Below are 20,101 nucleotides of genomic sequence, written 5' to 3'. Positions count from 1 at the left end.
GGTACCTGGGAACATGTCTTTTCAAAAGTTGAGTTGAGTTCAGCTCAGCCAACATTAAGTAGACACTCAGCTCCTCACACCCGTTGCGGAGGTGGACGCCCGGGGCGACCGCAACGCCGTCCTCGTCCGGGAGAGTTCAGTCTCGTCCTGAGGACCAGTTTGTCTTCACTGCCGCAGGCAGTTCCCTCCTGTGTTCAAATTCAGAAGGCACGAGGGGGTGCGTACACAGTGGACCCCCCCGCCCCAGCATCAGCCACGATGCTTGTAGGAACAGATCCGTGTTCACGGATGTTGCCTCCTACTCTTTTTTTTTTTTTTTTTTAACTGAAATGACACCCTTTCCTCTTATATTTTCTGCATATTATTCCATTGTATGGCTGTGCCAAGATTATCTAGCCAGTTCGTTATCATTTAGGGTGTTTGGGCCAATGTAATTTTAGGCAGCATGGAAGGTGGCCTAGGGAGAGTGAGCACGGGGTGCTGTGGGAACCCAGAGGGCAACCGTCCCAGCCGCTGGGAGTTAGTTAGGAAGGGTATTTTGCACCTACCTGAGCATCCAGGGCCAAAAGGAGGCAGGACACTCTAGGCGGAAGAAACAGCGTAGCCCAGAGATGAAGGGGTTTGCACTTTGCCACGTGTGCAGGGCAGCTGCCCACACTCAGGTCACGGCGCCGAGCCGCGCGCCCAGCTCTCCCTTTGTGCCCGCACTTGCGGCAGAAGTGTTATGTCATTTGCTTGATTGCTGACTCCATGCCATGCACTGTAGACTACAGGGAAGCAGCAGCAGGCTTAGCCCTGTTTTCGGGGATTTGCCGCCCAGGGGAGGAGCCTGGGAGTCCAAAGGTCTGACCGTCAAGGGCCGTCCTGGGGGTTGGAGCCCACCCGCTCTGCCGACTGCTTTGTCCCCACCATCCTACTCAGTGTCCACGGCGACTTTCTGCACTAGGTTTGTTCCCCCATGACCGCGGAGGACACGCTGAGGCCACGCAGGCCCAGAAGGTGGGCTGCCTGCCCGGGAGCCCGTGTGAGGCCAGAGCCCACGTGCTTTATGCTCTGCACCTGCTTGGCAGTCACCGGGCAGCACAGCCCGGCATGGGCGGCGCGTGGCTCCTGCTGCTCTCCGTTGCCCAGGACACCTCTCCACTCACATTTCCTTTCTCCTCCTCCAAAGCACAGGCTCGTAGGAGGCTTGCTTCTCCTCTTGTGACCCACATAACTGAGAAGTGGCTGTTCAGCAGGAAGGTGCTCTCGGGGCTCTGTCCCCATGGCAGCGCTCAAAGAGGAATAGCGAGCACCGTTCTCCTCCCCAGACTAGAAATGTTTGTGAGAATTAAAAGTGGTGAGCCTCTGTCTAACTTCCATCTTCTGGAGAACGACTGAGTGTTACATCTCTTGCTAAAGACGTTTCTAGTAAGCCTTTCTGGATGAAGGGCTTATCTTCTCCCCCCGCACTGTTTCTTCATTCATTCTTCAAGTGTTAAGGGCTACTGCGTGCTACTATTCTAGGGTGTGATTGTAGGTGCTGAGTGTAAAGGCGTTTGTGGAGGTAGAGTCAGTGCCCAGCGGCACGTGAGAAGCTGGGTGAGAATACCAGTGCTGCGGGAAAGAGCCGGAGGGGAGAGGTGGTGGGCGGAAGTGCTCGGAGGAGTTGGCAGTGATAAGTACGGGTCAGGGCAGGCTTCCTCGCAGAGGTACAACTGAAGAAAGGCTTACAGGCGGAGAGGGAGCCAAGAAGCTCTTTGGAGCTTCTTTGGGGGTGCCTGGGGGGAGTGTTCTGTTCTGTTTTCCATTTCCTCCGTTCCTTCATTCCTTCCATTCTCAACCAAACCGGAAGTTGAATGAATACAGTAAACAGGCATCATTTACACAAAGCACAGTCCTCTTTGCTGCAGCCTGAAAGTTGGAAATGGCTGAGTGGAAAGATGTTTCCATGTGTATACTTGCTGACTGTGAATTCACTGTAGCCCCAAACAGGACAGATGCGTCCCTGCTGTTGGGATTGACTTTCAGATGGAGGATGCGGAAGAAATCCTAGAACTGTGCCAGAGCCTGCAGGGCCGAACAGTGGTTTCAGCAGCGAGAGGGAAATGGTGCCGGATGGTCAGGACCTTGGGCCAGTTGGAGCCTCTTCTCAAAGCCAGCAGACACTGGCTGTGTCCTTCGTGCCAGGCCCTGTTCCTGGGGTGGGGGGTCAGTGAGGCGTGGCCCCTGCCCTAGAGCTCACCGTCTGATCCCCCTTGATTCCGACCTCCTCCTCTTCGTGCCAACCCAGCCCCTCGCCACCCCGACCCCTCCCGCCTGCCCTGCCCTGCCCAGTCCGTCCTGATGAATTCCCTTCCCTTTCTTGCCCTTCACCCCACTCCACAATGTCAGTAACGGTTGAAGAATAAGCAGCCTAACTACACTCGTGTGAGTGGAACACTGACGCTTCCATAGCCTGCCCCCTCCGTCTTCCTTCTCAAATAGGAGCTTGTTACCTTCCAGTCCGTCTCTCTGAGTAGTGCCTGGGAGCTGAGGGGGAGAGTTCTGTGCAGGGAGCCTTCCTGGCTCCTCCTGAGAAACCCTCCCCGAGAACAGGTGTGCCTGGGAGGGAAGGCAGGAACTTTCCAGAAAGGTCTCACCCTGCTCTGAGTTAGGGGCCAGACGCAGGAATCACCTTGATGTCACTGCAGGCCTTGCACATTGCTGGCTTCATTTGCATTAAGCCTGGCCTCATCAGTGCAGCCGGCCTTGGTGTCTGTTTATCTAATAGCTTTACTAATTTTCATGGTTAGAGTAAGCTGTGGGAGAAAATGGTGAAGGTTAACTGACCACTCTGGTTAGACGATACAGTTCTTCAGTTTCTCATTTAGGAGTATTTCTGAAATGTATTTCCCATTTAAATAATAAAAAAGACATTACTGAATCAAAAAGGTTTTGGTAAAAATAAAGTAAAATGATTTACATTTCAAAGAATAACAAGATCCTGTTAGAAAACTGAGGGTCGTCAGTTGCTAAAACAGTTCAGGTTTTAAACGTGGAGATATAACGAACTGTCTTCTAAAACAGCGAAGACACACGCAGTGTTCACAGGTCCTGCCCATTGAGCAGACACTTGTTGAGACCGTGAGGGGCCGTTGGGGGCCGTGGGAGGTACGGAGATGCCCAGAGCAGACCTGACCCTGGGGGTAGGGGTGTGGTCGGGCGCAATGAGGAGGGAGCCTGGAAGAGGGTGGCCCTGACCCCGCCTACCAGATACACCCAGGGTGGCTGCAGCGAGCCGCAGCTGGTATCTGTGACCACCAGCCACACTGCATCTGGTCCTCGCTGCCCGGGTGGGTGGGTGAGGTCCAGCTGGGACTTGAGAGCGCCACCAGCGAAGGGTGGAGCCTGGGTTCCGACTGGCATTCATTCCCCTTCCGGACATGGGAGGGCCACGAACATGCACGAAGGACAGGTCTTTCCTGCTCTCAGGAGTCCTGCCCTTGTCCCTTTTTGAGGTCTGTTTCCTGTTTTGAATGTGAAATACTGTCAGCTTCATTATTTAGTTTTGGTCTCAATTTCCTTCTGGTTCTCACTGGAGCAGATAATCCTGTTGTAAAGACACTAGCTTGGTAACTCTGCCTGTATAGCATCCTTCTGTCCCATTTCGCCTTTGACTCCTTCACACACGCGGGTGAGAGGCCTCCCTCTTTTCCCTCAAGCATCTCACACTAGCGGAGGCTCAAGGCCCCCCATTCTTTCTTGCAAAATCTAGAAACTATCCTTACTTAAGGGTGTGTCCTGTTATGTTGCTGTCTTGTAAGAGTTTTGTTGTGTTTTTTAAAAAGATTTTTCATTCCCTTTCCTATATAAAGTGCTTCATAAGAAAAACTTCCTTTGTATGCTATGCACACTTTGGTTTTTTAAATTCAGCTTGTCTAGGCGTTCCCTTTGTGGCACAGTGGAAACAAATCCAACTAGGAACCATGAGGTTGTGGGTTCGATCTCTGGCCTGGCTCAATGGGTTAAGGATCCTGCGCAGCTGTGGCTGTGGTGTGGGTCGGCAGCATCAGCTCCGATTCGACCCCTAGCCTGGGAACTTCCACATGGAGCGGGTGTGGCCTTAAATGAATAAATAAATATCCTGAGATCATAGTCCCTAGTTAATGATGCTTGAATTTTTGCCTCTATCTTGAAAGTTTGTAAACTTGTTCTGTATTTGGTTTAATCTAAACAGTTTCCTGTATTGAACACTGATGTACAAGGAATGAATAGAAGTCAAGAAAAACAGACCTGGTGGGAAAAAGCCTTGTACTCCCCTCTTTTTCCTGCTGCAGAGTGTGAAGGTAAGGAGCCCTGCGCTTAGCTCGTTCCTTCATCCGCTCCGACTCCTGATTCATTAAGAGCAGTAAGGTGTTTTGCTGTGAATATCCCTCCAAGAACCCTTTGGCCAGCGTTTGTCAGGCACTGGGGACACAGAGATGGACGAGGACTGGACCCCGCTCTTAAACGCGCCACGGCTTGATGTGGGAATGCGTGAAAGCAGTGCTGGCCTTTGGTAGGGTGTGTGCACACTCCGGTGGGTGGTGGAGGAGGACCTCCTCGGCTCTGGGGGGCCTGCCGGAGGCCCCCACTGGAAAGGCCAGGGATGGGCAGTCCCTGGGGGAGAAGGGCCTGAGCCATGGCAGGTGGGTCTGCAGCGGAGGAGGCGAGACCTGGCCTCTGGGCCCACTGGGCCGCAGCCCAGGTTGGAGAGGCAGGCAGGGCAGGGCAGGGCTGAGCTGTGGGGAGGGTCGGTGGTTCTGCTGAGCTGGTCGATGTGAACAGACAGGAGGAGCAGTGCCGTCTGCTTAAAGATTTCGCCTGGGAGGGTCGGGTCCGGTGTGTGTTTTAACACCTGTTCCAGCAGCAGTGGAGGAGGGGAGCAGTTGAAAAGCTGACGGGCACCTGCGGGGTTCGCCCAGCGGCCTGGGCCTGGCAGGGTAGGCGCCTGGACTGGGGCGCCCTTGGGGGAGTAGAGGATAAAGGTCGGCATCAAGAGGTGGTGGGAGTCCCCGTTGTGCACGGTGGAATGAGCCTGATAGGATCCAGGAGGATGCGGGTTTGCTCCCTGGCCTTTGCCGTGAGCTGTGATGTAGATTGCAGAGGAGGCTCAGATCCCACATTGCTGTGGCTGTGGTGTAGGCTGGCAACTGCAGCTCTGATTCAACCCCTAGCCTGGGAACCTCCCTATGCCTCAGGTGCAGCCCTAAAAAGCAAAAAAAAAAAAAAAAAAAAGGTTTTGTAGAGGATGCCAGAGTTTGTTGAGTGACTTTCTTTGAGGAGTGAGCAGCAGGAGGGAGTTGGGGTGTAGACTGGGTAGAGAGGGAGATGGGAACAGCAGCAGATTTGGTGAAGATAATTTTAGTCTGTGAGCCTCCCAAGTGCACGTACCCAGAAGCCATTTAAAAAAAATCCTGACCGGACATGTTGGGAGAAGCGGGAACTAAGGAGGCGGCCAGAATGGTCAGTGCGAGAGCTGCGCGTGGCAGTCCCTGGCGGCAGTGCAGTGGCTCGGGTCACTGCTGTGCCGTGGGGTTCGATCCTGGCCCCGGAACTTCTGCCTGTTGTGGGCACGGCCAGAAGCCGGCTGAGCTCTGCAGACCCCTGCTCTCCGGGCCTCCGGCAGCTGCGGCTCTCCCTCAACAGTCTCACCTGGGGGGCAGGTAATCACCTGTGAGTATTTGCATGGTCCCATGTCCGCCCGTCTCCCCAGCTAATCTGTGGTTAACCTGGAGCCAGCGATGCCCTCACTGCCACAGGGTCTACACGCCCGCGGGCTGCGACCCCGTGCCAACGGCCTGCCTTCACGGCCTGGCCTGGCCTCAGCCACCTGGGGTCGGGGCGTGGCTGGGATCTTTGGCGCCTCCTTTCTGTGGGCACAGAAACAGCTTCTCCCACACTGCCGTCCTCCTTCCCAAAGGGTCATCGTAAGGAGAGCCTGGAGCAGAGCCTGCGCTTTCAGCATCTTTGCTTATTTAGCAGCATTCGTTAAAGGTCTGTTCATCCATCATTAGCTCATGTTTGGGTTGCTCTTCATTATGTAGGAGGTGCGCTGGGTCTTTTACAGCCCTCACAAGAGCCTGGGGAGATGTCACCCCTGGTTTACAGACGAGGAAGCTAAGTTTCTGATTTAATCATTTGCCCAGAATCAGGCATTGTCCCTCAGCTTGGGCTTGAGTCCAGGCTCTCCTCCCTTGTGGTCTAGAAGCTTGCTCTCTGCCCTTGGTGCCCAGGAGATGCTGCAGTGACAGGAGCACAAATGGGCCATCATGGAAGTCTGTGCACTTAGTAGGACCAAGAGGGCCAGGGACCCCAGAGCTGCAGCGAGAGGACACCCAGGGAGCGCCAGGAGGGAGGGATGTGGCCATGGAACAGGCGGGCCCAGGGTCGCAGGACCATCTCCATGGTGGCTTAGGGTGTCTTCCAAGCGCACTGAGTTGGTGCTTTGTCGCTGTGTCACAGGCTGTCTCAGGAGCCTCAGCCGGGTTTTCTGTCATTAGTGAGGAACCACTTCAGCTCTCAGCTCTGGTGCTTCCCTCTCCAGTCCTTGCAGGGCCTTCTCATGGCTGTCCACACAGAAAGCCCCCTGTCAGTTGCGGGGTGGGAGTGCACGTTGTGGCTCAGCAGGTTAAGAACCTGATGAGTGTCCATGAGGACGCAGGTTTGATCCCTGGCCTCGCTCAGTGGGTTAAGGATCAGGTGTGGCCACAAGCTGTGGTGTAGGTCCTGCATTGCTGTGGCTGTGGCATAGGCCTGCAGCTACAGCTCTGATTCCACCCCTAGCCTGGGAACTTCCATGTGCTGTGGGTGCGGCCCTGAAAAGAAAAAAGGTACGTACTTGCAGTCGTGAGATAAATAAGTATTAGGGATGTCGTGTACAACGTGATAAATGGAATTAACATTGCTCTAAGTTATGTTTCCATATGCTCTAACACTCAGAGAAAGACAACAGTCCCAGAAAAACAAAATAAAATAAAAAAGTAAATTGCAGGATGGCCTGCAGAGAAACTCTCCGTGGATAAATAATGGCAGCCGGGCTTCTGAAGACCTTTAACTCACAACTGTGAGTTAAATCCCTGCACACGCCTTGCAGTCTCGCTGTGAAGCTCGGTTCCTTCAGCCTGCAGGCTGGGCAGTGTGGTCTCAGGAGCAGGGGGGCCCAGGGAGCAGCTGGCTTCTCACCCCCTCAGCACCTGTGCCGGCCGACTCTCATCCCTGCTCCTGAAGCTTCTAGCCCATGCTGCTGCTAGTTGGGCCTTAGCTGGAGCCCCAGCCTCCCTGGGGAGGAGGAGGGAGGAGCGGCCCTTTTTAGGGAGGCCCAGCCCCAGAGCAGTGGGGGGGGCCCATCCCACACCAAAGCCCAGTGCTGCCCGGCAGCCTGCCTTGCTCTGTGTCCACACACGCAGATTGAGCAAATACGCGTCCCTGCCTCATGCCAGGCTCTGTTCCAGGTGCTGTGCAGATGGCCCTTGTCCCTGACCCGTGATCAGGGACCTGAGGGAATCGGGCCACAGGCCACATGACAGCCGGGGCTACCCTACCCGAATGGGGAGACAGGAGCACCGGCCAGGGCAGGAGCAGAAGCCCTTGCTGGGCCCCCGTGTGCCTGGCAGTTCGGGTGGGCGAGGTCAGCCAGGCACAGAGGGCCTTGCAGACTGTGTGCCTGGCGGCTCTGGCCATCTCCGTAGCTCATACGTTGGCTTCAGAGTGCTTGGAAGGCTCCCCGTGTGTGTGTGATTTCAGTCTTAGAGCGAGAGCCCTGCAGGGAGATGGCTTCGATGACGGTTAAGGGCGCAGGAGACAACACTGAGCTGGAATCAGGTACTTCCCTCCCAGCTGCTGGCTCTCGGGCAGTAACCAGACTTTCGGCGACTCCATCATCTGTGTTCATAACAAGAGGCTAAAAGTACCGCCAGGCTCTGGGATTAGACAGATGTCAGCTGGCTCGTGATGACATTCCTTCTTGTGATGTAACTTAGGGCAGATATTGAACCTCCTGGAGTCCTAGTTCCCTCCCCTTTGAAACGGGATCACCATTTGACCTTCCCTTTGGCACTGGCTGCCCCTGATGGCGGAGGGCCCCCAGTCATTCAGCGGGCACTGCCGACCCCTTGCAGCGCCTGCCTGGGGCGGCCTGGAGCGCTGGTACACTGGTGTCAGGGCTCTTCCCCGTTCCTCTGCTGCCTGCCCCTTAGAGCCAAGGTCAGTGGGGCTGATCGGGGTGAAGGCCGGTGGGCCTCAGCGCTGGCTGTGTGTCAGCACCGCCTGATACAGACCCCACCCCAGACCAGGTCCCTCACAATCTCAGTTCGGGCCTGGACTTCCAGACTTTTCTTAAAGCTCCCCAGGTGCTTTGAGTGTGAAGCCAGGGTTGAGAACCATTGGAGTAAATGACTTCTTTTGATTCCTTCTAATTCCAGCTACAGCCCCATCCCCTCCCGCAGGCCACTTACCTGGTCAGACGCCTGGCCCCCTTTTCCTCCCTTTTCCACAATGGTTTAGTTCGCTGCTGAGTTGAGAAAGAGCAAAGACGACGCTCCCCTGCTTTGTTTTCTGTGCTGCACCTCCTCCTGTCTGAGATCCCTTTGTCCGTGTGCTCTGGGAGCACATCTCGTGCCTCTTCTGTCTCCCTGCACACCGCGTCCGTGCTCAGGAGCGCGGGCCTTGGCCGTCTTTTTATCCTGTGTTCCAGGCCTGTCTCTTAGGAGTGCGAGCACCTGTTTGTTGTGAGTGTCTCGTGGTGGGTATATAATAAGAACATGTGGTTTATGATGGCCTGATGGCCTGGGGTTTGTTTTTGCTTTTTTTTTTTTTTTTTGACTCTGTGAGCAATCTGTTAAAAAAATTTTTGATTTTCATTTTTTCGTGGGTTTTTTTTTTTTTTTTTTTTTTTTTTTTTAAGGGTCACACCTGTGGCATATGGAAGTTCCCAGGCTAGGGGTTGGATCAGAGCTACAGCTGCCTACACCACAGCCACACCAATGCCAGGTCCAAGCCATGTCTGTGCCCTACACCCCAGCTCACGGCAGCACCAGATCCTCCCCCACTGAGGGAGGCCAGGGATGGAACCCACATCCTCACGGATACTAGTTGGGCTCATGACCCTCTGAGCCACAGTGGGAACTCCCTGATAGAAGAATTAGTGAGTTGGCCGGCCTGTCCCTGGCCCGCACCTGGCTGGCTGATGCTGACCGAGGCTGCTTTCAGTGACGACTGGAACTCTCCAAAGGGCTGTAGACCTAACTGATCTGATTTTTCAGCGAGAAATAAAACAAGAATGCATGTTTCATGACTGTGTCTTAATGAAATTTCCCCCCCTTTCCCTCTTTTCCCTTCTCCACTCAAATGATTAAGAATGTTATACAAATGCCAAGGGAGAGAATGGTCTAGAAGAATGTCCTGATGTTAAAGAAATACCCAGTAATGAAGAGCACCTGTTAGATTTTAATAGGGTAAGTGCACCGTCCTCCTCCTTGTTATTAACTCCAATGGCCACACGCTCCGAGAAATAAAACCTGGGAGCCCTGCGACTGCCCCCGCCCCGCCCCCGCCCTCTGTGGGCGTGGCCTTTCTCCTCGCGGCCCTGTGCTCAGGGCTGCCTCGCCTCCCTCTCACGGCCAGGGCTTCCTTCCCAGATCGCCTCCCTCTCCCTGCAGTCTGCCCGCCACCCTGCTGCCAGCACAGAGCTGGCCCTGTCACTCCCCGCTAAACCCTTGGGTGGGCACCCTTTTCATCTTTCAAAGCATGCACCCCGCAGGGGCCTCCTGGGGTGCTCCTTGCTGTCCCCGCACCCGGGGCAGGGCCAGGCCTCGGCCAGTCAGGCGGGCAGGTGACTGCTTCTCAGTGTGATTGTCACTGTCAGGTCAAGTGCTGTGAGGCCTTTCCCCAGAGCAGCCCGTGGTGGCGGCGTCCTTGGGCCTCTCAGACCTCACAGCACGTGTTCGTGCCCCCAGCAGCCTCGCCAGCCCCCCTTCCCCAGCTTCCGTCCCATCCACGCCCAGAACCCCCAGCTCCGGGTCCTCTTTCTCCCCAGCCCTGACCGCCACCGCTCAGCCACCTCGGATCCTCCCGCCCGGCCTGCGTCGCCTCCTGAGCACCCCCGCCCACCCCCCACCCCAAAGGCTGCCCCTGCCTCTGCCAGGGCCTTCCTGCTCCCGCTCGTCCCTCCCCCGCCTTCTCCCCACTGCAGGCAGAACCACCTCACCCTGGGGGGTCAGTGCTGTTAATCTTGCGTTTTGCAAAAGAGAAAATGTCAGGCCACTGTAGGTTCAGAACCTCGGCTCTCAGGCCCTGCAGCCACATCCTAAGCGCAGCCCGAACTGTGCCCCTCAGCCCCGACCCCAGCCGTCATGTCCTTGTGCAGCTGCCCCAGAGTGAACGCATGCTCCCTGCCAAGGCCCTGTGTGTGTCCGCCTGTGATCCTCCTGTGGGGCTCAGCCAGGGACAGTGCAGCCACTTGGAGATGGGGGGCGGTGCTGGGCACTGTGCTTAGGGGGCTGTGTAAGCCACTGTGACTCGGGGGGTGCTGGTTGCTGTGACTGGGTGGGGGAGGTCTTTGCTAGCCACTGTGGCAGGGGCGGGGCTTGCTAGTTGCTATGACTGGGTGACTTGGGAGAGGGCGTTGCTGATCACTTTGGGGGAGGGGAAGTGTTGCTAGTCACTTCGGGGGCAGGTGGCGCTGCTAGCGACTGTGAGGGAGCACCTCTAGGTGTCATGACCGGGGAGAGACTGCAGTTGCACTTAGTGTCCTGATGGCCCGAGCTGCTGACCATCTGGTGGGTGGGGGCTGGTCCCCACAACCAGAAGTTTCCCTAGAACATTCCAGATGCTGAGGGACCCTCAGTTCCGAAGCACAGCCCCGAAGGCCCAGGCCCACTCTGGCTGTTCGTGTGGCAGGCTGGCTTCTCAGCCTCCAGCTGAGACTGGACAGGACCGCCTGCCCCGCCACTCCCGTCCCAGAGCCCGTCAGCCGCAGTCCCCAGCTGCTCAGCACAGCGGGAACCTGTTGGGTTTTTGCCTGTTGCTTCTCCTTGGAATGTGAGCCCCAGGAGGACGAGGCTGTGTTGTCCTTCCAGCGGGGTCCTGGCTCAAAGACTCCTCTCCATCCGGCCCTGACAGAGGCCACGTTGTGTCCAAGGGGCTGACCTTGGAGAAAATGGGGTGCGGGATCCTTTCTAGATCACGGAGGAGAACTTGTCTGTTTTGCTTTCAAACAAGAAAATTCACATTTTTGTAACTCTTCACAGGAACACGGCAGCAATTGCTACTTAGTCTCTGTGTGTACAGAGTGTCTCATTGAGCCGTCTGCAGGAGTATCTGGCCTCTGATGTGTTGAAAATTGTTCCTTTCATCTTAGGTGTCTTCTGTTTATGAAGCAAGGTGTACAGAAGAGAGAAATTCTGGAGCAGAAGGCAGCGGCTTCGGCAGGAAGACGTGCTCCGGGGGCAGCCCCGCCCCGGAGGCCGCAGGCTCGGGAGGCGGAGGCGAGTGGCCGGGGCCCGGCGGCGAGGCGCTCTTCTGTCGGACTCATCTCTAACCCGCAGAGTAGTACCAATTATTTTTTAAAGTCGATCTGTGAGGGAAAGTACCCTTCTGTGAGGCCTGTTCATCTAAAACAACAATTTAGGTTTCTTCTTCAATTAACTGGTTCCGATCAGTAATTATCTTTCTCTTCTTGCTTATTTTAGAGTTGAGGACAGCTATCCTGTTGAAGATTTTTTTTTCCAAGCTGTTAAATTCTTGGCTATTTGAAATAGACTAGATTGTGTTGTCAAACCAAGAATGAGTGTGCATGTGCTCGTCCTAGAGTATCACTGCCTTTTGCATCCCGGCTGCAGTCTTTCCTTCCAGCTGCAGTCCACCCTCACCTTCTGAGCCCCGCACTGTCCGCTACCACTTCCGCTCTTCAGAGACTTGAGCTTTGGAACATTTAGGCTTTGTCCTCCGAGACCTGGGACGTGAGTACCCTGTGGCGGATCCATGCCTTTCCGAAGGCAAGAGGGCAGCACGGGTGACACCCCCCCCACCCCGGTCTTCCTTCAGTAAAATCTCATGTACATTTGAAGTAGAACCACAAGGGTGTGCTTCTAGAGACTTACAAAAACTGTGTTTTCTATCTTAGGATTTCCCCCTAGAGCACCATGGAAAATGCCATGGTTTATGACTTCCTTGCTAACTGAAGCAGCCAAGGACTTGGGGTCTGGGGTACATGCGAGGCCAGGCGGGGTGAGCGGGCACACCCCCCACCGTTCCTCCATCACGCTTGCCTTTCCCAGACACTGTTCCGGGGGTGTCTGCAGTGAGTCTGAAATACTTGGTGAGGACCTTAGTTGCAAATTATGATTTTTTTTTTCATAGTTTGATAACTGATGTTGAATTGAAGCCCCCAGAACTTGAAATTATGAATGTTTGACATGCAACAAAGGCCACCTCATCACCCCAAAGAAACCTTGGCTGCCGCAGCTAGCTCCTCTCGTGGCTGTGGCTTCGCAGAGCTTAGATCTCATTCTGTGTTTGAGAGAATGTTCTGGGCAAGTTCTGGGAGTGGCGGGTCGGAGGGTGCAGTACTGACCTCCCCACGCGTGTCTGATGGCCTTGCGGCCCGCTTCCCGCGGGGGTCAGTCCGTCTCGTCCAGTCCCATCCGTTTGTGACGGCCACTCCTTGAGCTTTCACGCCGCTGTGCAGCAAGTTGAAGTTAGAAGGAGCAATATTTGCAAACTCTAAACATTCAAAATTGTTTTTCTTTTTTTAACCAACTCATTGTTTTTTTAAGAAAAAACAATGTGTGAAATCAGTTTAGCGTGTCTGTACCATCAGGAACAGCTGAAAAGTCTAACATGGATGAGACAGCTTCACCACTAACGTTGCGGGCAATAAACACGTAATTTACTTACTAGCTGGGAGCTGAACTGGCTGAGAAACACATGATTTGCTTCGAGTGTTGGGTTTTGTTGCCTTTTTCTTAATTGACGCAGAAAACTCCATCCAAGGCTGTGGAGTCGTGCCCGGCGCTGTCTGTCCTCACTGTGGGAAGCCTGATGGGCCCTCGGGCTTGGTCTCACCACGCGTCAGGGTTTGTTTTTTTATACAGCACGTCTTTGACACTTTAAAGTGGGTTTGTGTGTGTGTGCGTGTGTGTGTGCGTGTGTAAGGTTTTATGTTGCTGTTATTTATTTACAGACTTTATAAGGTTTTATGTATTTTTCTTTCTTCCAGAGCTTCCTAAAAATTGATTAGCATCTGCACTGAAATATAATTAAACAGCAAAGGCAAAAAAAGAATTGGAAGTTGTAAATTCCTGAGATCACTACAGTGACGATCATTCTAGAAATCGTTGCGTATGTAGTAGCAGAGACCAAATAAATATGTTTCGGAGACAGCCTTTAGCTTGGTTGATTTTGGACAGCTGCTTTTTACCAAGAAAGGGCTCCAGGTGGTCAAGGTGCAGACTTCCTCCCACCCTGGCAGGGAGATGCGGCACCTTCCACGCGGGAGCGGCAGCGGGTTATAGGTGGGCAAGGGGATTAACAGATGATGTATTTATTTGTTTTCATAGCTAAGTGGCTGAAGCCCAGAGGCTTTCGGCGACAGAGTTGAAAGTGTGGTTTTTAGTTTTGTGAATGGATGATCACAAAGAAAAAGCCTTTTTTAAAAAGTCGGCAAAACGCTGAGACGCACTGTGGTATGAAGCGCATTGCACATCCATAGCACTGAAGCATCAGTTTTCCAGTCCTGGGCTGAAGTTTTTTTTTTTCCCCGTGGTTGTGTTGTTCTGATTTCACGTACACCAGAGTAACTGATTTTTTGTTTTCTTGTGAAGTTAACACCAAATAAAAAATTTCGAAAACCGTTGATTGTCTTTATTTATCATAGCGAAGATTCTCTTACAAAGAAGCCCCTCTTCCTCTTAATTAGGTGCGCCCAGGTCCCACCCCTGCAGACGAAGCTTCCTTAGCGCTTCCTCAGGCAGCGCTGGCAGAGGGGAGCCTGCTGCGAAGTGTGGCCGCGTCTTCCCCGGCCCCCCTCCGCTGCTAGCTCAGTCTTTCAGGAACCCACTGTTTTGGGTCTTGGGGTGGTACTCAACGCTTAGTATTTTTGTTCTGGGGGAAAAAAAAAAAGCTGTGTGTTTACATTAACATGCTCACTGAGTGTTTGAAGCAAGATCAGTGTGTTATCAAAGAAGCATGAAGGAAGCGTCCGTGTCTCCATCCCCTGAAAGAGGGCGCCTTCTGACCTTCCTACGCATCACCTTTCTCGACAGCGCAGCGCGTGTGCATCAGATACCTGGGGAGAGAGACGATTACAGAAGGGGTGGTTCTGCGTCTGCTCTTTTGTGGTCTCAGAAATAGGTTGACTTGGATGTCTTTTCATGCATAACGGTCTGCATACTCTTTCTGGCTGTGTTATTCTGTTATATAGATGTAGCAGGTTCCTCGTAGATCAGCATTTAGCGTCTTCCTTTCATGTTTGCTCAGCATTCTGAGTAGCATGTCTGTGGACATCTGTAAGCCAGGGTCGCGGACAATCTTCTCAAACAGTCGCGCTGGAAGGGCAGCTCCCGCCTGCGGGACGCCTGCTGCTTCTGCGTGTGAGGCTGGACATCCGCTTTCTCACCGTCCCTAGGCTGGGCTCTTGCCCTCATCGGTGCAGAGCTGATGGGTGGGTTATCTGCGGGGGGATTCCAACTGTGTTCTACCCGTCTCTGGCTTTGTGGTTTCTGGGATGTGTGGACATGTTTTTCAATGTTTTCTCCATCTTGAGAGATAAAAATACTCTCCCACGTGCTGTAGGGTGCATCTGGAGGCACAGACTGAAGGTGCAGGAGTCACCTGACTTGAGGTGACATCTGCAGGAGGCCCTTTCAGTGTGGAACTCCAGGGCAGAGCTCTTAAAGCCGTGTCTCATGCCTTGTAAGCCGGGGAGCATTCGCCTGTGACCGATGGGCGGGCGGGTGTCGTTCCCAGGTCCGTCGCCTGCCATCACTGGAGGGAACCAAGGCTTCCTTGCTTCAGCAGCAGAGCCCGGCTAGGTGGGGAGGGGGTGGGACGAAGGCTCTGGCATGACAGGAGGTGTCCACAGAAGGGCAGAGGGGGGCTGCATCCAGGACCTCGCTGCCCAGCTGTGTGCCTTGGGGCCACAGCGCCCATCTGCTCTGCCTCTTTCTGCGATTCTTTAAATAACTGTGAGTGTAATTTAAAGTGCCCCCGCCTGCAACAGCAGAGTGGGGGTGCCGAGCTAGGCTCTTCAGTGGGGCTGATCCACACCAGTAGCTAGTCACCTGGAGATGGGGCTCTGGCCTTTTACTGTCCTCAGGAATGGTGGTGTCACAGCTGAGTGAACCATGAGGGTGTATAAAGGCCTCTGTTCAAATGTTTCTGATGTGCCAGGGCCACTGCTGTGGCGAGACTGTGGCTGCCCCTGCCGCTGCACATGCCACCCTGGCAGGCCCTGGGCACGGTGGTGTAAGTGGCCATGACAGGCCTGCATCTGCACTGCAGTCTAAGCACAGGAGGGGGGCCCAGCCCCGTTCCTCCTGAAAGCAGCTGGGCGATGGTCTCCTAGGCTGGGCTGTTGCGGAAGCACAGCGACGGGACGTGAGCCTCAGCTTCAGAAACTGCTGCTGCCCTTGCATCGCTGGTAGGTGGTCAGTTGCATGTTCAGGGACGGATGCCTCTGTTTACTGAGTTTGCAGGGCCTGGTGATGACAGCAGAACCTCTGCTGGGAGTGGCACCAGCTGTCCCTGGGCTCGCCATGCGCCGGGCGTTCTAAGCAGTGTTCAGGGTTGCCTCGCAGCCCTAGGCGGTAAGTACAGTTGCCCCATCTTACAGGGGAGAAGACTGAGACACACAAGTTCATCACCTGCTAAGGTCTCACGCCTCCTCAGTGGTAGAGCCCAGATTTGAACTAGGCACTGTGACTCCAAAATGCATCCCCAAATCTCTGTCTTGCTAAAATCCTACTCTAAGAGCGTGCTGGGGGCGTTCCTGCTGAGGCATGACAGGGTTAGTGGTGTCTCTCTGGTGCCAGGATGCAGGCGGGACCCCTGGCCTGGCACAGTGGGTTAAGGGGATGGCGTTGCCTCAGCTGTGGTGTAGGTCTCAACTGTGGCTCAAGTCAGCTCTCTGGCCCCAAGACTCCATATGCTGCAGGACAGCCAAAAAAAAACAAAACAAAAAAAACCCCCAGGAAACCGTGTTCCGGGGGCGGTGGGCAGCTGCTTCTGCCAAGCGATCTTTTTCTGGTCCTCGTGAGTTATGTAATTGTGCCGTGTTATCTGCAGGAGCCCAGACTGATGCCTGTGTGAGGCCTGGCTCTGCCTCCCGGCCAGGCACTCTCAGGTAAGTGACCTGTGCCCTGGCGCCGGTGGAGGTCACAGCAGGACCTCTTCTGAGGGGTGTTGGAAAGATGAAATAACAGCCACAGTCACTAGAGTGAGTGGCAGGGCCCGCTCCAGAGGCTGCCACACCCAGCCCAGTGACGCAGGAGAATCCCAGCTTCTCAGGCGGTCCCTCCCTCCCCCAACCCAGAGGCAGCAAAGCCCTGGTCTCAGGGTCCATCCCTGCAGGCCTCTGCCTCTAGTGCTGATCCCAGCCCCTGGCCATGGCTGGCTGGGTCCTCTCATCTCACCCTAACGTGAGGTCACCCTGTCCTTCCCAGAGGGGCCAGGGCAGCAGCGGAACCAAGCGTGCCCTTCGGAGTGGAGCCAAGGAGCCAGGGTGGCAGGCAGGCCTGGCTGCCACTTAGCTGCCACTTATTTCCCTACCCCCAAGGGGCAGGCACTGGGCCAGCCACTTCACGTCATAGGCCAGGGGACTATTTGGGGTCCCAGAGATGGGAAGGCCTGATTGGGGGGTTACAAAAGAGGCCCCACCCTCTGGCTGCTACCCCAACAGGCCCTGGCTTCCCTGAGCCCCAGCCTGCAGTCGTGGATGGGGACGTGGCTGTCAGTCCAGATTTGGGTGGGGAGGGGGGTGAGGGCACACGGAACTGGGTCTCTCGCTTTTTTTTTTTTTTTTAGGGCCACCCCTTCAGCACATGGAGGTTCCCAGGCTAGGGGTCGAATTGGAGCTGCAGCTGCCAGCCTACACTACAGCCACAGCAACGTGGGATCCAAGCCACGTCTGTGACCTACACCACAGCTCACAGCAACGCCGGATCCCCGACCCACTGAGCGGGGCCAGGGATCAGCCCTGCATCCTCATGGATCCTAGTCTGGCTTGTAACCGGCAGGGCCACAGTGGGAACTCCCTGGATGGGTCCTGTTCCTCCTTCCTTCTCGTTGCTCACCTGGGAGTGCGCAGTGACCTTGGCCAGCGGTGTGACCCTGAGGTGGTCGCCCTCTTGCCAACTGTGGAATGAGGATGCCACCGTGGCCCTCCCAGGACCAGGCTAGGCCGAACGGTGCCAGGGACGTGAAGCTGACCCCTAACTGGCATGGAGGACGAGCTCCCTAGCACACTTCTCCGTTCGCACTTCTCTCAGTCCCTGTGTCCTGGGGCAGGTGACCTACACTGGGAGCTCCTGCTGTGACCCGCTGCCATGGCTGGAGCAGATCTACCACCTGCCCTCCACCTCCTGGGCCCTCGCAGCACCTGGAGCATCCGTCACCCGGCCTCAATCGGAAAGCCCAGGGGTTTGGCCAGGAGCACCACCATCCCCGCCAGGGTGAGCTCTGCGACCAAGACCGCCCCCAACCAGCCGGCAGACTCTCGGCAGGGGTAAGAGCCTCCAGAGGAAGCCGAACAGCTGCAGAACCAGGTCTCAGGCCGCCCTCGAGGGCTCGGAGTCCCGTGAGCCCAGTGGCCCTGGCCCAGCCTGGAGGCCAGCTCCAGGGCACCTTCTTCCTAAAGAGACCCCATGAGTGCCATGAACCCCAGGCTCTCCCAGGGGCCTGAGCCAGTTCCTGTCCCCCCCGGGCCTGACCCGCCTCTTCGCATCCCAGGCCTGGCCCCTGGCCTGGCCTTGCCCAGCCCTCAGTTCCTGCTGGTCACAAATGTCAGACGTGACCTCAGCGTCCTCCCACACACCGCAAGCTGCAGGCCGGCACTAGTGGGCAGCCCAGCTCAGCAGGCTCCCGCTCGAGGCTGCCTGACGTGCTGGGGGCTTGCTGGCGCTCTCCTCACCTCACTCCGGCCCAGGGGACCCCTCAGAGAGGTTGGGAACGCTTCCAGGTGGCCAACTCAGTGGCAGACCGTGGCTTTTAGCAACGCTGCTGCACTGCGCTGGTCTCAGCCTGCCCTGGTCACCACCCCACACACACCTATGTCTGTCTGGAGGCCCCAGCCTCGAGAACCTAGATTTGCGTGGCCCTCTGTCCTGCTGGGGGAGCCTGGCCTCTTCCAGAAGCAGGTGTTAGTGGATCCTTAGGGGGGTCTTCTGGGCTCCTCACCACCCCGCCTGTCTGCTGGCCCAGCCGCTCTCACACCCGCGCCTCCCCTTCCCCAGCACTGGGTGGCGCCCTCGCGCTGATCTCGGGTCCCTGCTCCACAAGCCGCACCTCCTGCCTGGTGGCCTCACCCTAGAGGCCTTTTGTTACCCTAGGCTGGTGAGCAGTAGAGCCTTGGAGTCTGTACCCTGACCTTACTGAGTCCTCACGTGCCAAGGGGACAGCAGCGTGGGGCCTCTTGGGGGCCAGTTGTCCTCACGCTGGCGTTAAGCTACTACTCAGGAAGAAAAAGACGTCTCTGGGCATTGGTTGCAAAAATAGCATTTGGAAACTTGCATTCATTCATTCATTCATTCAGCAAACGAAGCAAAAGCCTACGATGTGCCAGGCCCTGAACCTGATGCTGGTACTAGAATTTGTTTTTTTAAGTAAGCCCTAGTTCTCCGATGATAAATATCACAGTTTTCTCTTTGCTCCTAAACTTCCAAGGGTCTCTTCAGCCTGCCCAAGCTCCCAGCCGTGTGGATTTCTCAGCAGTTTGGAGGAAAGTGGAGAAGCCCCCCAAGCCCAGGCCCGTCGGGGCGGGGGGAGGCCCTTCTTTATCTTGCCCACCTTCCCCTGCCTGGCAGCCCCCTAGCCCCACCCGACTCAGGGCCCTTGGCAGTCAGCCGGCCAGGGGTGCAGGGTGCATGCAGGGCCCAGCTCTGCCCTGAACTGCTGGGCCGACGTGGCCAGTGCGTGTGGTGCCCCTGGGCAGGGCAGGGGGAGGAAGGAGGTGCAGGCATCAATTTGACCCCCTCCCAGGGCATGCGTGCGGCCCTTCCCGCGGAATGACTACACATCCTTCTGGAAGACACCCAGGCCCGTTTCTAGCCTGTGACGCTGCAGACTGGCCTTTGACAACGTGACTTCGTCCTTGGCAGAGCCACTCTGCAGTGCGGCTGCAGGTCACAGAAAGCAGAGGAAACCAGTGCCTGGGCCCAGCCTCCCTGTGGCTGGAAGGCCTCTGCCTCCCCTTCTGGGGCCGCCTTTTCCCTCCCCTCTGGAGGGCGGACACAAGGGGCAGCAGGAGGAACCTGATGGGGGCAGGGGTGGGGGGAACACGCTGCCCGGCAGCCCTGGTCCCCAGTGTGGCCTTCAGCAAGCCCTTCACCATCTCGAGCCTCAGTTTCCTCATCTGAAAAACTGGAAAGGTGAAACCCACTCCCCAGATCGGGGAGAGTAACGTACCTGCACCCATGGGTGCTGGACGTCTGCTAATCCCCGGTGCCCACCCAGATCAACCAGTCACCTCTACGAGAAGCCTCTTGGTTTATCAGAACCCGACTTCAGTGCCCCAGTTGGGTTTGGCTGGGATGGAGACAGGGATGGGGGAAAGATGGGCAGAGACAGGAGTTCCCGTCGTGGCGCAGTGGTTAACGAATCCAACCAGGAACCATGAGGTTGCGGGTTGGGTCCCTGGCCTTGCTCAGTGGGTTAAGGATCCAGCGTTGCCGTGAGCTGTGGTGTAGGTTGCAGACGCGGCTCGGATCCTGTGTTGCTATGGCTCTGGTGTAGGCTGGTGGCTATAGCTCCGATTGGACCCCTGGCCTGGGAACCTCCATATGCCGCGGGAGCGGCCCAAGAAATAGCAAAAAGACCAAAAAAAAAAAAAGATGCGAAGAGACAGGTGGGAGGGGCCTGGCGTTTCATCCTGGAGGCTACAGGGAAG

General features: G+C 55.8%; 1 protein-coding gene across 7 annotated transcripts in view; it reads left to right on the top strand.

The window, feature by feature from the left end:
* Positions 1–13,852, top strand: part of KIAA0232 (KIAA0232 ortholog) — an 88,353-nt gene extending 74,501 nt beyond the window's left edge. Inside the window, exons 8-12 of one of the 7 annotated variants that reach the window (XR_014812089.1) lie at positions 4,199–4,307; positions 9,358–9,455; positions 11,360–11,486; positions 11,691–11,960; positions 13,220–13,852. Coding sequence is in view for 5 of the 7 variants with exons in the window: in XM_084971423.1 (XP_084827549.1) it covers positions 4,199–4,307; positions 9,358–9,455; positions 11,360–11,486; positions 11,691–11,764 (408 nt within the window). In the remaining 2 variants the exon portion in view is untranslated. Of the gene's footprint in view, positions 1–4,198; positions 4,308–9,357; positions 9,456–11,359 lie in introns of all 7 variants that reach the window. The other 6 variants (XR_014812090.1, XM_084971424.1, XM_084971423.1 and 3 more) reach the window with 6 other exon arrangements.
* The last annotated feature ends 6,249 nt before the right edge of the window (positions 13,853–20,101 follow it).

The sequence above is a fragment of the Sus scrofa genome, chromosome 8 (assembly GCF_054392235.1).
Source record: "Sus scrofa isolate SSC_HxYL_T2T_F1_AM1 chromosome 8, Sscrofa_HxYL_maternal_Yorkshire_Landrace_v2.0, whole genome shotgun sequence".
Classification (NCBI taxonomy): domain Eukaryota; kingdom Metazoa; phylum Chordata; class Mammalia; order Artiodactyla; family Suidae; genus Sus; species Sus scrofa.
The sequence above is the reverse complement of the archived record's forward strand: the minus strand, read 5'-3'. Positions and strand labels throughout refer to the sequence as shown.